The sequence below is a fragment of the Oryzias melastigma genome, linkage group LG23 (assembly GCF_002922805.2).
Source record: "Oryzias melastigma strain HK-1 linkage group LG23, ASM292280v2, whole genome shotgun sequence".
Classification (NCBI taxonomy): Eukaryota; Metazoa; Chordata; class Actinopteri; order Beloniformes; family Adrianichthyidae; genus Oryzias; species Oryzias melastigma.
In genome coordinates this window covers 17,606,460-17,619,231 of record NC_050534.1, presented here as the reverse complement: position 1 = coordinate 17,619,231, position 12,772 = coordinate 17,606,460, and the positions used below count along the sequence as shown (strand labels likewise).

General features: G+C 39.5%; 1 protein-coding gene across 17 annotated transcripts in view; it reads right to left on the bottom strand.

Annotated features, from left to right (window-relative positions):
- The window catches only part of ppfia2 (PTPRF interacting protein alpha 2), a 198,361-nt gene that overhangs the window by 11,081 nt on the left and 174,508 nt on the right, over positions 1–12,772 (bottom strand). For 11 of the 17 annotated variants that reach the window (XR_002920905.2, XM_036210184.1, XM_036210180.1 and 8 more), the window contains 7 exons: positions 10,950–10,979; positions 10,691–10,821; positions 8,675–8,856; positions 7,538–7,628; positions 6,526–6,528; positions 3,262–3,343; positions 1,858–2,058 (listed from right to left, as the gene is read on the bottom strand). Coding sequence is in view for 16 of the 17 variants with exons in the window: in XM_036210184.1 (XP_036066077.1) it covers positions 1,858–2,058; positions 3,262–3,343; positions 6,526–6,528; positions 7,538–7,628; positions 8,675–8,856; positions 10,691–10,821; positions 10,950–10,979 (720 nt within the window). In the remaining variant the exon portion in view is untranslated. The remainder of the gene's footprint in view (positions 1–1,857; positions 2,059–3,261; positions 3,344–6,525; positions 6,529–7,537; positions 7,629–8,674; positions 8,857–10,690; positions 10,822–10,949; positions 10,980–12,772) is intronic. The other 6 variants (XM_036210178.1, XM_024288147.2, XM_024288124.2 and 3 more) reach the window with 1 other exon arrangement.

The window sequence follows — 12,772 nt, the reverse complement described above, 5'->3', positions numbered from 1 at the left end:
TAGGGGCTCCGTACCAAGGCAAAAAAAACGTATTTGACTTTATTTTGGGGTAGTTAAAGGGTTAACACCGGAGATGTCACCAGAGAATAACACACGCTCGTTGACCTACCGTAATCTAATTGACTCATCGTCAATCGGCTGATTCTGATGTCAAGAAAAGCGTCTTTTTATCTCGTCTTTGAACTACATTGCTAACATAAAGTTCTGCATAAAACCAAACAGACGCTTTTTCAGGACGGATGTCCCGATCAGATTTTTTAAGGCCCGATCCAATTCTGGGTCATTTTATTTTGAGTATCTGCCGATACCGATTTCTCGATCCGATACTTTTGGAACACATTTTAAAAATGGAGACATTTAATAAACAGATTCAAGTTTTTCCGATTTTTTATTTTATTAACCTTATTTTATTATTTAGCACTTAAGCAGTGAACTTCACTGAAGTAGCTTTCACAAAAAAGTAAAATAGTGTAACTATTACCTGAAAAATAACGTAGGTGATAATTAGTCATGTGAGAAAGTTTACTGACTTTAGCTTTAATATCTTCAGAACTGTTGAACATTTTTAACCAAATGTGATTCATTTCTTCATTTAAACTTCTTAAAAATTAATAATGACTTTGTTGAAGCATAAATATGAGTATTCACGACTAGCTAACAATTTAGCAATTTATTCTTTCTATTTTTATGATTATGTGATTCTTTTTTATTAACTTAAACATCATAAGACGACGCATTTTCGATTTTACTACCACAGTAGTAAATATTTCCTTCACTTTTATTTTTTAGGAAAATAAAACAGGCATATTAAAGAACAGCTCGGGTCCTGAATAACGGAGCTAGCAGTTAGCAGCTAGCTGTCTGTCTGTTGGCAGCACAGAAAAAGCTTGAAATAGAAAAATAAATAAAACTTTTGTCTGTTGAAATGCTTTTGCAGGTTGTTGTTGTTTGCGTTAAGACAGACAAAGAGACTCCTGCTGTCAGTTTAAAGCGTTTTTAAAGTGTTACTGAAGATCTCGCTAGCATGACTGAACCGTTTTTGTTAGCCTCCTGTTTGAACTGTTGTCGTATTCTGCTGCACATTCCTGCAATAACATGCCGTGTTCCGTTCATGTCATGTATAATTCTAGAGTATTTCTCCAGAATTTTCTTCTGATTTTTTGATGATGTAATCGGATCGGGGTTTCCCTACTTTTCAGTATCAGCTGATTTACGCAAATTGTGTAAGAATTTCACTATTGCTAAGTGCTGCATATTAGCACATGGCTGCTTTTCTCAGCTTCAGAATCCGTTGACATTTCGTTAATTGTGTAAACGGTTGAAATACTGAAGTTAAAGCTCTGGTGTAAACGATGTTTGTAGAGGACATTGATTGTAAATGAGAACTGGACTGAGTGACCCATAAACAGGAAGTACCCGCTGGCTCCAAGGAGCCAAAATCCAATAAATTTACATTCTTGCTCCGATTCATTTTTTAACATGTTCTTGATAATCCTATTTTCTTTAGTATATTTTCAAGTTACAAACTGACCAATCAGATGCCTCAATTGAAGTAGGTGGGGCCTGCTGGCCCCCCATATAAACATTTGACAGATCTTGTGTAGCCCCCTCTCAAGTGTGAGGATAATGTGTGGATAATGTGGTTGCCATGGAAACAGTAACTCACTTGACCAATCGCTGCTTACTGACGGCGGCGCTTCTATCACGAAAAACGGCGACCAAATTGAGTTAATGTCGATAAATCAAGAAGTACGTCATTTTCTATTGGTGAAGTCACACTCACTCAGTCCAGTTCTCAGATACTATCAATGATAGCGATGCGGTTCTGGTCTGAGAGCCGATCTCCATGCAACTCACGGTTCTGGTTGTGGGCGGGGCGGAGGGGCTGGTCAGGGAGACCATTTCCTGGATGGCCAGGCGGAGCTTGAGCCGGTGAAGAGGATTGCTGATCCCGATCTCCCTCTGGATCTCTGTGTCGGAGAGAGCCGACATGATAGCGCCGCTCTTCACGTTAGCGCGGCACGCCGCTACGTACCAGGCTGGCATCCCCAACCACAGCTTCATCGAGGAAGAAGAGGAGACCAATGAGGTTTGATAAATTTAGTAACGATTTTCTTCACACATTTTACAGATTTTAGTTGACAAAATTCCAGTTTAAAGCAGATTTAATTCTTCCAATATTCCCAATAGTCCAAGCCTGTCTGGATCATTGTAATGAGGTCATAGGCAGGCTAGTGACTGTCATGTCCTGCAGTGAACAGCAGGGGGCAGTGGTCATGCACAAAGCAGAAGTAAAACACACATTTTAAACATCATTAGCTTTAAACACTAGATATTTTCACACCAGCAACCTGCGATAATGCTAGTGTGAATGCTGTAAGCTGAATTTGGCTGCTGAATATGCTAGTGCTGCTAGCTGAAGATGCTAAAGATGGTAGCCAGCTGAAATATTAGTTAAATGCCAAATTAGCCTAAACAATAAAAAAAGCCTAAGTTAGCATGTAACTGAAATATTAGCTAAACTCCAAAATATCTTTAAAAAAAATCAAAAATTAGCCAAAATAGCTAGTATGTACCTGAAATATTAGCTAAATTCCAAAACAGCCAAAAAAACTAATAAAAAATGTTTAAGTTATCCAAAACAGCTAGGATGCAGTTGAATTGTTAGCTAAATTCCAAAACAGCTTAATAACAAAAGAAAAAAGATTAAATTAGCCAGAACAGATAGCATGTAGCTAAAAATGTTTGCTAAATTCCAAAACTAAAATGAAACAAGTTTGCCAGAACAACTAGCATGTTGCTGAAATATTAGCTAAATTCCCAAACAGCCAAAAAAAAAAACGATAAAAAAGCTTAAGCTAGCCAAAACAGCTAGCATGTTCCTGAAATATTAGCTAAATTCCAAAACAACGTAAAAACAAAAATAAAACAGGTTAGCCAAAACGGCTAACATGTTGCTGAAATATTAGCTAAATTCCAAAACAGCTTAAAAACAAAATAAAAAGCTTAAGTTAACCAAAACAGCTAGCATGTAGCTGAAATATTAGCTAAATTCCAAAATATCATAAAAACTAAATAAATGCAGTAATAGTCCAAACACCTAGCACAATGCCATTGTAACTTTCAACTTTACTACACCTTAACTCTATATGATATAAATTAACAACTAATCGACTGTTAAATTAGTCGTCGAATAGTCGACTAACCATGGCAGCTCTACTTTAAATCCAAACCAGAATTCAGCAAACCAAGGGGACTAACCTCTAGCCAGGCTACCACAGTGGGGCCGTCCCATTGAGCGAAAGGTAACCCTTTCCTCCTGGCCTCCTCCAGCAGCTCGTGTCTGAGGTCGGGGACAGAGGACGAAACATTACCCAAACATCCTTTGATCTCTCTGTTTTCGTCCACACTTTCCACAAACGCCTCATTTACCACGGCAGCGCTAACGTGGGTTATAGTGTGTGTGGATCCACTCAGACTTACTGGCTTTGAATTCCAGCAAGGAGATTAATTTCCAATTAAGCCTTAGTCACATGACCCATACGGGGGGGGGGGGCTTTGGTTGTTCATGGAGGGTCATAGAGAAGAGTGGCTGTATTTTGAGAGAAGTGAAGCTGTGTCTCATACTCGTATGATCTTGAAATATTAAGCGTCCACTATGACCCGCAGCACGCCCATAGAAAAAAACATTCATTAACATTTTTGCTCACTGAGCAGTGATATTTTGAGCATATTCCCTCAAAGTTTGGCCATTTATTGCTCATATTGACCCATAAGGGCAGTTGTGACTAAGGCTTTATTAGGACGTTCGTCATCATATTATCGATATCTAAAATGTGCTTCGATGTGGACCCATATGTCCTGAATGAACACACTCCTGAGGTCAGATGCAAACACTACAAACTGGTCTTTATTGGAACAGAATCAGCTATTTAACAATTTGTGCAAATGAGGAAAGAAATAATTTATGTGAAAGGTTCCTCTTCTGTATCTGTTCTAATTTCTTTGTTTATAATTTTAATTTACAGAATGTAAAATATAACAAGTGTCTTTTTCATATTTAAGTAAAGATTTCCCATCCTGTTCAATTTAGAAACATTTGAACGAATTCCATTAAAATTGCTTCATTTTTTGGTTCCACGCTAATGAAAGAAGTAAAAAGAGACATTCACTTGTGCTTTCGTTTCAAAAGATTTTGTAAAGTTTATGGTTGTTGATCATTTCTGTTAAGACTTTGGTGTCAGTGATTAGCTTAAAGATTTCCAAGGCTCCTGGCACAAAAACAAACCTAAATCATTACACCTTCACCGCCGTGCTTCACCATACTGGGTGGCTGACTCTGCTCAGTAGTTGGGACATTGTGGGTCGGAATCTACTGTCTGGTCAAAACCAACATTTGAAAAATTTGACACCAGCTCCCGAGGACCAACTTTAGACACCCCTGCTTTAGGGGATGGGTACTTGCCTTTGTGAGAAAAATATGCGAATAATAGTGTTTTTGTGCTAGTACAGAAAAATAATTGTATTTCCTTATTCAACAAGAAAAAAAAAACAAATATGGTTTATACCAGTTACCAGTCAATACCTATCTAGTGAGCATCAGTTACTATCTGGTGAGCACCAGTAACTATCTCTATCTGGACAGCATGAATTACAATCTTTATCTGATGAAGATTAGTTAGTATATTTATATGGTGAGCACCAGTTACCATCTGTTCAGCATCAGTTATTATTTGGTGAGCACAATTGCTATTTGGTGCACAATTGTTACTATCTGGTGTGCACTAGCATTATATGGTGAGCACCAGTTACTATGTGGTGTGCAATTGTTATCTGGTGATTCTCAGTTACTATCTGGTGCGCACTAGATATTATCTGGTGAGCATAAGTTACTATCTGGTGTGTCCCAGGTACTATGTGGGGAGCACCGGTTAATTTCTGGAGTGCCCTGGTTACTATCTGGTGAGCAGCAGTTACTATCTGGTGAGCAGAAGTTACTATCTGGTGAGCAGCACTCACAGTCACTATCTGGTGAGCACCAGTACTATTTTGTGTGCCCCAGTTACTACCTGGTGTGCAACAGTTACTATCTGGTGAGCAGAAGTTACTATCTGGTGAGCAGTAGTACTATCTGGTGAGCACCAATTACTATCTGGTGAGCAACAGTTACTATCTGGTGTGCCCTAGTTATTATGTGGCAAACACCAGTTACTATGTGGCGAGCACCGGTTAATGTCTGGTGTGCCCTGGTTACTATCTGGTGAGCAGAAGTTACTATCTGGTGAAGAGCAGTACTATCTGGTGAGCAGCAGTACTATCTGGTGAGCACCAATCACTATCTGGTGAGCACGAGTCACCAGTCCCATAGTGGTGCCCAACATTTAATATCTGGTGAGCACAAGAAACTTTGCGTCTTTTTTTAACTTTGATGTCTCTTTAGAGACTCTGTAAGCTTACCTGAAAAGATTCTAGTTTTTCTCTGCAAAGATTTTATGCATCTGGCCTCTGGAGGGCAGTGTGCGCGTGCAGCATTAGAAACCACCCTGCTAATCCAAGCACAACCATTTTTTCTCTTTTTTCTGGACTGTGCTGCAGGGTTTTGTTAAGCAGGTGGCGAGGTGTGTCCTGAGAGGAGCCTCTTTGTTTGCTGACCTAGTCAGCGCGATGTAAATTACACCTTATCGACAAGAAGCAGCAAATGCATCCTCCCGCTATTCGTGTGGAATCTTCCCCACATGGAGATACAGGACCGATAAGAAGCCAAGACATTCATCACAACATCAAGACGCACAGTCGCGTAGCAAGGAAACGAAGCGCCGGACTTCCTGTTCTGACGTGTGAACACATTTCCAAGTCTAAAGTGAAATCAGCCGTTCCTTGAGAGGGTTTTGTCAAAGGGCTTGACAAAGCGAAGGAACGGGCTTTGTGATAAACACGACAGATGTGGCATCTCAGCGCTAAAGACCTCAATCACACATGAGAGGCCGACAGGTGATTGAAGAAATGTGTTCATCCAGGTACATTCACTGTCTCATCCAGAGGAGAGCTCATGTTTATGTTCAGGTCAGGTCTAATGCAATGTGAAAAAACATCCACTGAACATAGCTGGGTAGAGGGAAGGAAACGGTTATGATAAATCATAAAAAGAAAAAAAAAACCTTTGACATTCCCATAACCAGATATTGCAGCTGGTTATTTCACACAAATACACACATATAAGGAGAGGAAGACACTGAAAAAACTGGCCCCAGCTTTGGCACATTCTCTGTCCAGCCGTGGATGCAGCTGCCATCGAACTGTAGAAAGTGGGGAAGAAAGGCCTCGGTGTGATAAATGGAAAAGAAATCAAAAGAAAAAGACGGCTTTCGTACGAAGCCATGACGGATAGATCGATAGATAAGAGACGTCAGCTTTGGCACTGGTCTTTCGGGAGGATGGAGGACGGACAGGAGAGATGGCGGACAGAGGGGCAAAATGGGGCTGAAACAATGCTCATATCCGGCAGCGTTTGTCCTCACAACTTACCCGCTTTGTTAGAGGATGATGAGAGGAAGAGGAAGGGTCAGAGAGGAAAGAGTCAGAGAGCAAGAGGGGAGAGAGAGAGCGGCGGGGAGACAAAAGTACACAAATGTTAATGAACTCATCTGCATTTTAAAACAGCTTTTAACAAAACGACGTGCTTGCACGCACACGAACACCTCACGATGGAGGGCATTCAGTTACGGGGGGGGCATCTGTGGACCGGTGAAGGATGGCAGTCCTGACCACATCTCGTGCAGCAGAGGGAATGAGAAATGCACCCAAAAAATCCCACTTCAAATGCTTCTCGGAGGAAAATGAACAAACTAACAAACACATTCGAGAATGAGATCACAGCGGATTTGATCGACCAAGATGCTGAAATGGAAGTAAGTGCAGGCAGCTCGATGGCATGCAGAGTGGAGGAGGCGCCAAGATGCAAAAAGGTGTGGCCCGAGTCCCGGACACTGCTATGGAGGAGTCGGTGCGGTGGAGAGAACATCTGTCAACAGTACTATCTATCCACCAACTACATGGGAGGCAAAGTTATTGGTCATGGCAACTTCGAGCAAATGACATCCATCATTTGACAAATGCACACAGACACGCACAGAAATGTATGTTCTCAAACACTCCTCCGGGTATTGGGTTTGTGGCGGTGGTCTCGTCTGTGGAAGGCCCCCGTGTGCGGTGTGTTAGAAAAGCCGCCTATAGCTGCTAAATTGACAAAGCACCTTGGTGGGATTCATTGGCTTTTGGGTTCGGATCAATAGTCTGACTCTGTGTCTGAACGCAGCCAGTCCTGGACACCGATCCAGCTTCTGCTGCCTATTGATCCAGTCCTCACTGTGGCTTTGGGGTTTTATATATATCTAGTATCGCTGGAGAGTTCAACACAAGAGGTGGAGGCTGTGTGTTTCACTGTAGCAGAAGTGGGGATGCCCGCTTCTTTTAGCGTTCTTTTATGTGTGAGGAAAAGTGTTGAACAAAGCTAAGGTTGGGGAGGGTTAGAGCTTACTTCTTTTTCAATCTGCGGTCCTTCTCCGCCTGAGTGCCCAGCTTGCCCACCCCCATGTCCTGGCCCGACACATCCGAGTCCATCAGAGTGGCTAACGGAGAGAGAAACATCAGAGAAAGGAGTTAAACTGGCTTTCATGGGAAGGATAAAACATCGTCTATGGCCTCAAGGTCCGGTATCCTGCTGAGCTTTTAGAGACTCGGTCCTACTGGCTGCTGATTACCTGGATCAAGTGCCAATTAGGAGCTACAAGGACGATATGCAGAAGTTTGACAACTGTGATCAATGGTGACTCAGAGTGTATTAAGGCTAGAAAAATCATTTGGTCCGGATCGAGTCCTGAACCTTGCATTTGGTCTGTGTTCAGAATGCAGTCAAGCGGCATTTCCTGTTCCAGAACAAACCACGTGGCTAAAGATCTCTTCAATCATTGGCCAGGATGACAAGAGCATCTACAGCTCATCTGTTTCTTCATTCTTAACGTGTCTACATCATGTGACAACTATCTATGGTGGTTCAGTTGTTCCACTCCGAGGATAGAGTCTATTCAGAATTGGAGCTCAGTCCGATTGGAAACTAACCAAGAACACCTTGAAAGATGGGTTGGAGAGGGGTTTCTGGACACAGACAAGGGTTCCATCCATTTTCTAAACCGTTTTGTCCCTTTGGGGCTCACGGGCCTGCCAGAGCCTTAACCGGCCATTTCTGGGAGAAGGCTAGACAGGTTGCCAGTGTGTTGCTGCGCCACAACCACACTTCCAAACACACTTGAATTCACACCTTGGGACCATTTAGAGTAATCAATTAAATCTATGTAAATCTGACATCCGACAAGGACAGAAGCAACTTTATGCAATCCAATAGCAGTGTTCAATGTAATTTCTATAGCAAGAATCATGTATTTGAAGTCTTGAGACATTTTCCCAGGTACCCAGAACACGCTATTGCTAGACTGATGCTCAAATGGTGCCGCAAGACCCCTCATCGCGTCTGTACATTGACTTCATATTGAAACTGGAAACACATTTGTAGTGAACGTAGCTTAAGAGTAAATGTAACGCTCTGAGTTTGAAGTGCTAGAATTTTCATAAGCTCTAAGTTTGGGAGGTCAAACCTAACTCCCAGAGAGGAGCTTACCTTGGGGATCCACCATGACTTGTCTGTGCGCCAGATGTGCCAGTCGGCCTTTCTCCTTCTTGCCAAACAGCCGTCCGATGGAGGATTTGATACCCTTCTTCTTCGGCTGCTTGTGAAGGGAGTCTTGGCTGCTGGCAACACTACTTAGCGCACTAGCGTCAGCCTCCAGGGAGGCTACGATCCTGAGGACGGAATAAGACAAAGTTCGGGGGTAAGAGACTATTTTACGAAGTGATTCTCCTGCTTCTTTCTGTATGTTTTTTGCCACATAAAAACTTTCAACCATTTTATCAAACTTGGTACAAAGCGTTCATCTCATACAGGACATTACTGCTTGTACTTTTGGTATTGATATTTTATGGATTTTAAGCAATTTATGTGATTTTTCAGCCCCATTGAAAATGAATGGGAAATTCTTCAAGTCCCTCAATAACTTTGTTCACTTTTGAAACGCGTTTAATCTTGGTATTAAACTTTCAGGACATTCTTGCTTGTAGTTTTGACATTCATATAATTTATGATACTTTTTTCCCGCAATTTATTCAATTTTTAGGCCGTTATTAAATGACTAATAAATGTATCAAACCCTTCAAAAACCTTTTACAAATATGAAACTTATGAACTACCAGAAACTTTTAGCATTTTTCCACAACACGCTAGCTGTTTTGGCTAATAATAGGCTTAGTTAAATTTTGGCAAAGATGTAGCTTTTTTTTTTTTTTTAAGTTTTTTGACATAATTTAAAATTATAGTAATACATTACCACTGTGCTAGCTTTTTTTGGGCTAATTTAGCATCTACTAATGTTTTTGTGGGATAAGTTGAAGTCAAGCTACTATCTTAACAGTGTAATAGGTTTTGTGGCTAGAGAGTTAAGCTAATATTTTAGCTAAGTGCTAGTTATTTTTTTATGACTAATGTGGCATCTACTGAGGTTTTTTGGGATAATTTGAGGTTAAGCTAATATTTAAGCAACCTACTAGCTTTTTTTTTGGCTAGTTTGGCATCTAGTGAGGCTTTCTGGGCTAATTTGCAATTAAGCTAATATTTTAGCAATCTGCTAGCTTTTTTGGCCAACTTAGCATCTACTGATTTTTCTAAGGGTACTTTAAAGTTAAGCTAATATTCTATTAGTGTGCAAGCTTCTTTAGTTAATTTAACATCTGCTGAGTTTTATTTAGACTAATTTGTAGTTTAGCTAATATTTAGCAACGTGTTAGCTCTCTTTGGCAAATTTAGCATCTATTAAGTTTTTTTGGGGGGGAAAAGTTAAAGTAAAGTTAATATTTTGGCAAACTGCTAGTCTTTTTTTGGCTAATTTGTTAAAAACTAAGGTTATATGGGCAAACTTGAAATTAAGCTAATATTTTAGTTTTAGTTTGGCATCTAATGAGGTTTTTTGGGCTAACTTTGAGTTAAGCTAATATTTTAGCTATGTGCTAATTGTTTTTTACGGCTAATGTGGCATCTCCTGAGGTTTTTGGGGCTAAATTGAAGTTAAACTAATATTTAAGCAACCTAACCTGCTAGCTTTTTTGGCTAATTCGCCATGTACTGTTAGACTAATTTAAAGGTTAGCTAACATTTTAATGGCACACTAAACTTTTTGGCAAAATTGGCATGTGTTGAAGATTTTTAACAACTCTCATACCATTTTTTTACTTCTACAATTTTTTACTAATACAATTTTGACTTCTGCGGCTATCATTGTTCTTCAAGCAAACTTTAAGTCTTTTAAAAAATTTGGCAATTTACAAATAGCCAATGCATTTTCAGCAAATCCCTTTAGCAATTCAACTAAAATCGGTTCAGCATCACATTCAGCAAAAAGCATTCACAGTAGCATTATCGCAGGTAATGCAAATTTTTTAGTTTCTTATAGTATTTACTCATAAACTACAGATTCTTCTTTACATAGATTCTAATATTTGGTTGGAGAAAATATTCCTGCAAGAACAGGACAAGAAATGATCAAAATTGGGGTTGATTTGGATCAGAGCTGCTTCAGAAACTCACCCCCGTGCATCGTTGTGCGAGGAGGCCGGCAGTGTGTGCGTCATTCGGACGGTGCGTGGCGTTGGGGGCGGCGACGTCTCACATTTGATGGTGGCCTTGTCCTCCCGGCCGTCCTCCTCCACCGCTGCGATCTGACGGAGGAAGAAACGCCGCATTGAACAAAAGCTCAGAGACAAAACGGTCCATCAGTTCAGCTTCATTACAGATTTCAGATTTAGACAAATTTAAAAAAAAGAAAAACACATCTGGCTTTGTGTACCTTCCTCCTGTGTTTCCTTAAGTCACTGGGCTGAGGAGAAAAAACAAAACGTTAGTTCCACAGAAACAGAAATGTTGAGTTTTGCTGCTTGAAAACCCACTCCGATCATCTTTGATCGATTTTCTAATCGTTCCCACAGCTGTTTTTAGCCACAAATAAAGAAAAAATGTCATTTTCTTAATCCCAGATGGAAAAAAAATGAGAGAAAGTCTTGAACGCGTGTTTACCTTGCTTCAGAAACTCAATTTAGAGTTTCATTATAGTGTGAATGCTTTGTAAACATTCACACTACAATGATCCTGTTTCTCTTTATTATTATGCCGTATTTATTCTTCCGTACTTCTTTTGATTCATAAAAACTTAATCAAACTTTCAGCAATTTTTGCAATCTATGTATCAAAATGTTCAGCTTGCTAATAACATTCCTACTGGTTCTGTTGGAATTCGTACATTTGACAGTTTTTAAGATTTTACATAATTTATGCGATTTTTCAGCCTTATTGAAAATAATGGGAAATGTTTCAAATGTATGCAATTTATGAAATGAAAACATTCAGCATGATCAGGACATTTACTTAAGCAATATTTCAAATGTTACGCAAATTTTGCAAATGTATTTATTTTTTTCTTAATTCTTTCAAAATTTGTGAACTTTCTGCAAATTATGCAAGTTTGGTATCAAAGCGTGTTAAGAACATTAATGCTACTGATGTTTTTAAGGCTAATTTTGAGTGCAGCTAATATTTTAGCAACATGCTAACATTTTTGGCTAATTTGGCATCTCATGAGGTTTTTGGACTACAATGGAGTTAAGCTAGTATTTTAGCAACATGCTAACTTTCTTGGCTAGTTTGGCATCTACTGATGATTTTTGACCCAATTTGGAGTTAAGCTAGTATTTTAGCAACGTGCTAACTTTCTTGGCTAGTTTGGCATCTACTGAGATTTTTTGGGCTTATTCTAAGTCAAAATAGTATTCAATCAAAGCGCTAGCTTTTTTTTTTTTAGCTATTTTGGTATCCACTAATGAGTTTTGACCTAATTTTGAGTTAAGCTAATACTATATTTTAGCAATGTTCTAACTTTTTTGGCTAGTTTGGTATCTACTGATGATTTTGAGCTAACTAGGATTTAAACAAACATTTTAGCTACGTTGTAGCTTTTTTGGCTAATTTGGCATCTACTGAGGTTTTTGGGCTACTATGGAGTTAAGCTAGTATTTTATCAACATGCTAGCTTTCTTGGCTATTTTTGTATCTACTGAGATTTTTTTTAGCTTATTCTAGGTCAAGATAGTATTTTATCAACGTGCTAACTTTCTTGCTAGTTTGGCATCTACTGAGAATTTTTGGGCGTATTCTGAGTCAAGATAGCATTCAATCAATGTGCTAACTTTCTTGGCTAGTTTGGTATCCACTTATGAGTTTTGACCTAATTTTGAGTTAAGCTAATACTATATTTTAGCAATGTTCTAGCTTTTTTGGCTGGTTTGGCATCTACTGATGATTTTTGAGCTAACTAGGATTTAAACAAACATTTTAGCTATGTTGTAGCTTTTTTGGCTAATTTGGCATCTACTGAGGTTTTTGGGCTACTATGGAGTTAAGCTAGTATTTTATCAACATGCTAGCTTTCTTGGCTATTTTGGTATCTGCTAATGATTTTTGACCTAATTTGGGGTTAAGCTAATATTTTAGCAATGTTCTAGCCAATGTTCTTGGCTAGTTTGGCATCTACTGAGATTTTTTGGGCTTGTTCTGAGTCCATCCATCCATCCATTTTCTTGACCGCTTCTTCCCTTTCGGGGTCGCGGGGGTGCCGGA